General features: G+C 44.1%; 1 protein-coding gene across 1 annotated transcript; it reads right to left on the bottom strand.

The window, feature by feature from the left end:
* Positions 1-2,409: 2,409 nt before the first annotated feature.
* LOC133424371 (tubulin alpha-1B chain-like) lies at positions 2,410-5,570 on the bottom strand. The gene is made up of 4 exons (XM_061714920.1): positions 5,497-5,570; positions 4,117-4,339; positions 3,685-3,833; positions 2,410-3,614 (listed from the first exon to the last, which is right to left on the bottom strand). The coding sequence occupies exons 1-4, from the start codon at positions 5,497-5,499 to the stop codon at positions 2,634-2,636; spliced, it is 1,356 nt and encodes a 451-aa protein (XP_061570904.1). The 5' UTR covers positions 5,500-5,570; the 3' UTR covers positions 2,410-2,633.
* Between the last annotated feature and the right edge of the window lie 3,351 nt (positions 5,571-8,921).

Raw genomic sequence — 8,921 nt, 5'->3', positions numbered from 1 at the left:
CACAACATGGAAATCAAAGAGCACTTCCTTCAGGTGTGTAATGTGCAGTCAACAAGTGGAGAGGCTCTTGAAAAGGTAGTGATGCCTTTTCTGGAAGAAAATGACCTGATGATAGAAAACATCAGGGGTCAAGGTTATGATGGGGCTGCAAACATGAGTGGGTGCTTTCAGGGACTTCAGTCAAGAATCCAAAGAAGAAATCCGAAGGCCTTGTATGTGCCCTGTCAGGCACTTTGTCTTAATCTGGTGTTGGTGGAGTGTGCAAAGTCCAACATGTGTTTTGTCAGTTTTTTCAACTTGGTTGAAAAACGTTACTGTTTTGTTGCCAACTCATCTAAACGGCACTCTGCATTTATTGAAATGCAGAAGAGTTTGTGCCCTGATCAGCTTCCACGGGAGCTGCAGAAGCTGTCAGACACACGGTGGGCCTGCAGAGAAACTTCCCTTAACACTTTAAGGAAGGTCCTCCCTGCTGTTATGCAGTTTCTTGAGGAAATGAGACTGCAAGATCCTCCAGACTCTTCAGCAGGTGATGCAATGATCCTTCTCAAAAGCATCAGCTTTGAATTTGTCTTATGTCTGGAGATGACTTGTCCAATCTTCCAGGTGACTGCAACTGCATCTGATGCATTGCAGCAGAAAGATATAGACTTGGCTGCAGCTTATGAGATTGTTGATGGGGTTTTACAGAGGCTGGCCCTTACCAGAACAGAGGAAGAGTTCAAGAAGCTGTATGAACAGGCCACAGAGGAAGCTGCATCAGCACGTCTGGACCATCTCAGGTTCCAGGACAAGCCAGGAGGAAAGTTCCAGCAAAGCTGACGTTTTTTGCCTCAGCAGCAACAAGTGACCATGCTTTTGCGAATGCTTCCAGACAGGAGTGGGGACTGGCAGACTCCGCTGGGACTCACACATTGTCCCCACTGATAATACAATGAATATCTGCTTGCAAAGCTTTCTGGCGACCTCTCCTGGATGAAAAAAGGTACTACAACTGTGAATTTACCATTGTCATATTCCACTTACCATAAGCTCCCGCAAATGTTACTGGTGTTATTGGCTTTATAACATTTTAAGTAGATTCAGGGGCAACAGACTCCGTGTTGAGGGGATTGTCCTCTGTAGCCAAAGCAGTGGACGGTTTGTTCATTCAGTTTCTGCAACTGGTCATGTGGTGCGTTGAGATGGATCACTCCTTTTTGGTTTCTAAACATTGCCCACTTTTTCTGATGGGACAAGATTTAATTCATGCTTTGGGTTTGTCACTCATTTCGACACCTGAAGGTCTTAAGGTAAAAAAACTGAATGCAAATGATGAGAACTCTTGTATGCTTCCCAGTGGCAGTTTCAGGTGCAGAGCATCTGCTTTGGGCTACAAGGAGCGCGGTCCCACCGACAAGTACTTTGTGTCAAACGTTACACTCCATTGCACTTCACATCTCAGTGTTGGGGTGATAATGAATATGAACAACTTTGGTACCGTGTAGACTCTTGTAGTGAGAAGTTAACTCAGTACTGGTCCATGCATATTTGTGCTTTGTCTGTTGCACTGACTGCTTCACAGGAAAAGCTGTATACAGCTTGTGATTGTGAGGATGTTCATGTGTGTTACTCTTGTCTGGATTAAATATTTAATCCACAGTAAATGAGCTAAAGTGGGCTTGTTAGATCTGGTTCAAAGGTCTGCACGTCCTGGATATTTTTTAGATGATCTGAGATTTTGGTGATCTCAGTTTCTATCAACATTGCACTTTCAGTGACAAAAAGAGAAAAACAGGCTTCAAAAGGACTCTTAAAGCCTGAGTGACGTCACCGGGGGTTTGTCCAGTTTTAGTCCATGGTTGACCCTGGATTTGGACCAGAACTATTGTGCCTTTTTAATAGAAAAAGGATGATCTGTTTTAATTACTTGAGCAAAGATGAAACGAGGAACAAACTCCTGGTGGGGTCAGATGATGAGAATCCATCCTTGGTGTCTTCCATCAGGGGGAAAAAAGCTTCATCACCTGCTGCTGAGGGTTCATCCAAGTGTAATTAATCTGACCTTTGTTCTCCTTTCCAGAACAGTTTGAGTTTGCGCTGACGAGGTGAACACCAATAAAAAAAATTCCCACTTCATAAAATGGTAAATTTTTCACAAAAGTGTGTATTTCTGCCTTCATTCATCCAATGTGAAAGTTACAGTTAGATCTGCAGCAGAAATCAGTGAAAGGTTAACTGATTTCAGATTTTGAAGGGGGACTAAAGTGAGTTTAGTTTAATATGACACTGATCTAAGAGCCTACAGAGAGGGTGGAGTCAAGTGTCAGACCCCCCCCCCCCCTAAAAGCTGCTATTATGAAACGGTAGCATTTCAGCACTTGCGTGAATGAGCTTAAAAGTGAAACATTGACAAATTCACTTTAATTTAGATTTCCACACTTAACACATTTCAGATGCCAAACTCAAACAAACAAACATCAACTGCATTTCCGTCATGAACACAAACAAACATCAACTGCATTTCCGTCATGAACACAAACAAACATCAACTGCATTTCCGTCATGAACACAAAACTTGAGAACTGGCTGACGGATGTTCAAGGATCTAATTCTCCTCTTTCGTCCTCCTTTCCGACGCTGCAGCTTACGTCTTAATATTCCCCTGCCTCGTCCTCTCCTCCATCATCAACGCTGTCAACTCCCACCTCCTCGTAGTCCATCTCCAGAGCCGCCATGTCCTCCCGGGCCTCGGAGAACTCCGCCTCCTCCATCCCCTCCCCCACGTACCAGTGGACGAAGGCCCGCTTGGCGTACATCAGGTCAAACTTGTGGTTGAGCCGAGCCCAGGCCTCGGCGATGGCGGTGGTGTTGCTCAGCATGCACAAAGCCCTCTGCACCTTGGCCAGGTCTCCCCCGGGAACCACGGTGGGGGGCTGGTAGTTGATGCCCACCTTGAAGCCGGTGGGGCACCAGTCCACGAACTGGATGCTGCGCTTGGTTTTGATGGTTGCTATGGCGGCGTTGACGTCTTTGGGCACCACGTCTCCGCGGTACAGCAGGCAGCAGGCCATGTACTTGCCGTGGCGAGGGTCGCACTTCACCATCTGGTTGGCCGGCTCGAAGCAGGCGTTGGTGATCTCAGCTACGGTCAGCTGCTCGTGGTAAGCCTTCTCCGCCGAGATGACGGGGGCGTAGGTGGCCAGAGGGAAGTGGATCCGGGGATACGGCACCAGGTTGGTCTGGAATTCCGTCAGATCCACGTTGAGGGCGCCAGCGAAGCGGAGGGAGGCGGTGATGGAGGACACGATCTGACTGATGAGCCGGTTCAGGTTGGTGTAGGTGGGACGCTCGATGTCCAGGTTCCTGCGGCAGATGTCGTAGATGGCCTCGTTGTCCACCATGAAGGCGCAGTCGGAGTGCTCCAGGGTGGTGTGGGTGGTCAGGATGGAGTTGTACGGCTCCACCACCGCCGTGGATACCTGGGGGGCCGGGTAGATGGAGAACTCCAGCTTGGACTTCTTGCCGTATTCCACGGACAGACGCTCCATCAGCAGGGAGGTGAAACCAGAGCCGGTGCCCCCGCCGAAGCTGTGGAACACCAGGAAGCCCTGCAGGCCGGTGCACTGGTCCGCCTGTCCACAGAGAAAACCGTGAGGAAACAGTCGATGCCTTGGAGGTGAAAACCACTTGAGATGAACTCACCAGTTTCCGGATCCGGTCCAGAACCAGGTCTATGATTTCTTTCCCGATGGTGTAGCGTCCGCGGGCGTAGTTGTTGGCAGCATCCTCCTTGCCAGTGATCAGCTGCTCGGGGTGGAACAGCTGACGGTAGGTCCCCGACCGCACCTCATCTGAAAGAGATAATTATTTAGATGGGACAATGCATATTGATGGCCACCAATCCTTCAGATTTGTTCACAATAATTCTGTTATGTTCTGTTCTGTAAATGTTTTCCAATAAGTTATGCTCCGTGTCTTAATTCATAATAGTCATTTTAAAAATTGTAAAAATAAATTTGTGTCTGAGGTTGGCCCGTGGGGAGGGGTTAGTTCCTACTTTCACCCCTGGTCAGCAGTTTCAAATCATTAAAATGTGATCTGCTCAGACTGAAAAGCAGCGGAACTGATCATCACCGATGACGGTGGGCTCCAGGTCCACAAAGACGGCTCTCGGCACGTGTTTTCCAGCTCCAGTTTCACTGAAGAAGGTGTTGAAGGAGTCGTCTCCTCCGCCGACTGTCTTGTCACTTCGGGTCTGTCCGTCCGGCTGGATGCCGTGCTCCAGGCAGTAAAGCTCCCAGCATGCATTTCCAATCTGAACACCGGCCTGGCCCACGTGCACCGAGATACACTCACGCTGGGAATTTCAGGAGAAGACAAGAGAAACACTTTAGACTGAAAGATTATACGCAAAAAATTTTAATTACTATAAAAAGAAAAAATATACATACATTATATAAAAATATAAAATTAAAAGATTATACGCAAAAAATTAAAATAACTAAAAAGTATACACACACACACACACACACACACATATAAAAAATAATCAAATTAAAAATAAATTTAAAAAAATTGCCGTTTTTCTGAATTAACGATATAACATTTTAATTAAAAAATAAATCTGCTCTCTTTCCTCAAAACTTGCACGAAGCTTCATTCACTTGAGAGCTCGATTTCATGGAAGCAAACATGTTCCTGTCCAGTTTAATCCAGTTTTATTTTGGTTTGAAACATTAGGAGATAGTCTTGTCTTTAAGTTATATCGATGGTATTGTTATTAGTTTGTCGACTTTGCGCAGAAACCTCAGGACTTTGCGGATGTTCAGACGGAAAGCCCATTCTGATCTGCTGGAGTAGCAAACAAAACAAAACTTGTGCCCCTTTTATCAGCAGGTGCTTTTTGTGTCAGTTAGGCTTCACTTTAGCATCAAGACACTTTCTACTGCCGTTAAACTTTAACCTTAAACTTTAACCGTTAAAGTTTAACAGTTAAAGTCCGAGGTCTCGGCGAGACGCCTTCAAAATAAAAGCACTAAATAGCTGTCTGCTTAATACATAATAAAATAAAAGCCTGGCTTTAAAGAACGTTAATGAGTTAATAATGTAAATGGCCTTTAAAATGAGTAGAGTATTTCTATAAATGTGTTTTATGTTTTCTCATTAACGTTCTTTAAAGCCAGGCTTTTACTTGTTATGTATTAAGCAGACAGATATTTAGTGCTTTTATTTTGAAGGCGTCTCGCCGAGTGAGGAAAAACAGCACTTTTTTTTTTCCATTAAAATGTTATATTGTTAATTCAGAAAAACGGAGCCATTTGTTTTTTCTCAAGTGAATGTAATACATTTCCGTAGGAAAGTTCTCATGACTAAACTGAAATTTAGGCTTCGGCCTTTTGGGCGTTGGTTTAAAAAAATACACATATGAAAAGAAAAACAACAAAGAAATTGACACGAGGTGAGAAAGTTTCAACTTTTGAATCGTAATAAACCTGACAATTAAGAAACACTTACCATGTTTGCTGTATTAAGGGTGAAAAAAGGCAAGTAGATAAAAGTTTCGCTACGCAGACAGACGTTAAAGCGTCTCTGTGGCAACTGTGACTGGAACCGTTGGGAGGAGATATTTATACTCGCCCAACAACCGGAAGTTCGTTCTTTCACCTGATTGGTCGCTGTTTCTTTGCCGTTAATTGCATTACGTTAGTTACACCAGGGCTCTCAAGCCTCACGCATTGAGCGTGAGACACACACATTTCAAACAGTTCACACGCTCACACGCCACACCTGACATTTCTCACGCTGAGAAGTGATAAAGCCGAGCGCACAGAAATTAATACTGAACGGGCGAGACTTCTCCGCTGAGTTTACAGCGGTCCCGTGTCAGCGACCTACCAGCCAATCAGAAAATAGTATGTCTTGTTGCTGGGCAGTTTTTTTCCCCGCTGCGTGCTCGTTCAGTGGATGCGCGTGCACGCACAGGTTGCAGACGAGTTGGAAAAGCAAAGCAAGGTTTACAGTAGGTAACTATTATCATTCACCAGGTTAGTAATTGGCAAACTGTAAGTCTTCACTTATTGGGTCTCCAAATGTTGGTTTTATTAATTCAGCGGCGGTTTTGTAGTCTGGCCTTCACTGATGCTTCGTTTATTGACCAAAAAAGAATAGGGGAAGCTAGTGCACCTGTTTTGTATGGAAACCTAATGATGCAAATCAAATTAAAATGAGTCACACTACCAAATAAACCACAATTTATGTGTGTTCTATTTGAAATAAATCCAAAAGTTGAGTTCATAAAGTAACTTTCATTCATTTGATTCCCAATCAACATACACTGGTAAGAGTTGTTTTACATTGTTAATATGGTCTTAAAAACTGTTGTGAAATGCAAAATAATAGAATTTTATACATGCAAATATGTGATTAATTACTGAGATTCAGCCATTAAGCACGATTAAAGAAAAATTCATCGCTTGACAGCCCTAGAAAAAAGTAATCATGTCTTCTTCCAATCCTCACATGTGAGTTTGTCTAGCCAAATAGTCCACAATTGTGTATAACGTTATTTGAGCTTGGAGAGCAACTCTCCGCTATTCTAAGCCAGTGCTTTCTCCACAAACCATAACGAAACAGAGCTACATGTCTGTGGATTAAGCCACAGCCACACTGTCAACTCAATGTAAAGTAAATAAACAGGTGCTTATACTTGTTCTAATGCAAGCCGGCAATATGTATAAACTCAGATAAGTCTAACAATAGGTAAACTAAAGTATTATTAAAGACACCATATTTAGGCCTTCAGAGAAGGTCTAGACCAGGGGTCTCCAACTCTGGTCCTGGATCCACCTATCCAGCATGTTTTAGGTGTCTCCCTGCATGAACACATCTGATTCCAATCAATGGTCGTCATTAACTTGTCATCAAGGTCCGGACAGTTCTGTTGCTGACACAGCTCCTTGTATCATGGTGTGCTGAAGCAGGGAAAGATCTAAAACATGCTGGATAGGTGCTCTCCAGGACCGGAGTTGGAGACCCCTGGTCTAGACAGTCCGCCACTGGATTATAGTTTTAGTCTAAAGAGTAAAGAGTAAACGATGAACAGAAAGTGTGCCTATTTTTTACTGTTGTTTGCCTTTGTCTATTTCAAAGATGTCAGGGAAGAAGCAAAAGAGCATTCTGTCATTCTGGGCAGCAAAGATTCAGCCCCCTAAAAAGGTTGCCAGGTCAGAGGAGATGGTGGAAGAGACAGTGGAGAAGACAGCAAGGGAGACTGTAGGGGAGATAGCGACAGTGGAGACTATAGAGGAGGAGAGAGTTGAGGAGACAGAGGAGGAGAAAGTGGAGGAGACGGCGGAGGAAAGAGTGGAGGAGACAGTCGAGGAAAAAGTGGAGGAGACGGCGGAGGAGACAGCAGAAACGGTGAAAAAGCGGGCATTAAGTGGAGCTGCCACCTATAGGTGCACTTTTAAAAGTGAATGGTCAGCAAAATGGCCATTCATCACCGTAGGCACCACCAGCTCCTACTACTGGTGCTCTGTCTGCAGACAGGAAAACTCCTGTGCCCATCAAGGTGTAACAGACGTGCACAGACATATTAAAAGCAAAGGACATCAGGCTAAAGAGCAGGCTATCCAGTCCACAAGCGGCATTCCTACTTTTTTTGCCCCACTTCATTTTTTCAAAGGTGACTGGTTTGAGCAGATTTGGACGGCTGTCTGAGATTGCCAAACTGTGTTAGTGCTTCCACACTCCAATGCAGATGCGGAGAGAGTGTTCTCCATGGTGGGACTGAACAAAACCAAAACAAGGAACAGTTTGGCCCTGGATGGAACGCTCTCATCCATCATGACTGTGAAAATGGCTGGCCTTGAGCCTCAGTGCTTTAAATGGGAGCCCCCTAGCTCTGTCATCAAGGCATCAAAATCTGCTGCAAACACTTACAACACACAACACCATTCATAAACTGAAGTCTGCGCATACACACACACACACACACACACACACACACACACACACACACACACACACGCAGCGTGTGTTGTGAAAAATGTCTTACTTATTATCCATTTGTTGTTGGGTTTTTTCTTAAATGTATTTAATTTTATTTAGCTGGATTTGTCTTATTGGATTACCCCATTCTTTTCGTTTCTATTTATGCTGGTCAATTATAAACAGTATGTAAACTTGAACTGGTTTTTAAGTAGCAAAAATAATTGGGAGTCTGGATTGGGCCGAGGGGCCGCTGCGGCCAAAACGCACAGAATTTCAAATCGCTCCAGCCCTAATAGATGTAATCTCACTCCAAACTTTTCATGAAACTTGAGAGCCCTGCTCTCACCCTCTGCTTGTCATTGGCAGGTCTTGCTGTTCAGGTCATGTGACCTCCTACCTGCTCACACTGAGCAGCTGTCTGCAATTATCTATTTAACTGTGAATTGAGCTGTCTGACAAACATTTCACTTCTGTCCTGACGAAGGCCAGTTTGGCTGAAACGCGTAGACACGCTTTTAATAGATTAGCCATGCACCAATAAAGGCATTTTAATTAATCTTACCCTCACGAGTGCCTCAGTTCTCTGTCTACGACGAAAAATAGTATTTGTGTTTTATCATTGTGACTGTGGCAAAACTGTAGCTCAAGCTGAAGGAACGTAGCAAAGTGAGACAAATACTGTAGATAAATAAATCATTAAATGCCACAAAGGAGGGTTCTTTGTCTTTATTCAGTCTATTTGTGCTTTTCAGCTTTGTGATCAGCAAACATGTTCGTAATTTATAAGGAAAAGTCAAGTAAGTTGTGTCTTTAATCTTAAAACAAGTTTACCTTTACTGCCATGCTTGTATCTAGAGTCAATGTAATTGATTTTATAACCTCAGCAGAGCTTTTCTGCATCCGCACTGGGCCAGAATTTTCTCCAGCTTAATGCAGAATAGACAGAG

Source organism: Cololabis saira, chromosome 23, assembly GCF_033807715.1.
Source record: "Cololabis saira isolate AMF1-May2022 chromosome 23, fColSai1.1, whole genome shotgun sequence".
Lineage (NCBI taxonomy): Eukaryota > Metazoa > Chordata > Actinopteri > Beloniformes > Belonidae > Cololabis > Cololabis saira.
This window is presented reverse-complemented; position numbering and strand designations above follow the sequence as displayed.

Coding starts and splice junctions, on each gene's coding strand:
- LOC133424371 (XM_061714920.1), bottom strand. Junction 3,834..4,116: donor CCTGGAGCCCACCGTCATCG/GTGATGATCAGT, acceptor TATCTCTTTCAG/ATGAGGTGCGGTCGGGGACC. Junction 3,615..3,684: donor TGGACCGGATCCGGAAACTG/GTGAGTTCATCT, acceptor CTCTGTGGACAG/GCGGACCAGTGCACCGGCCT.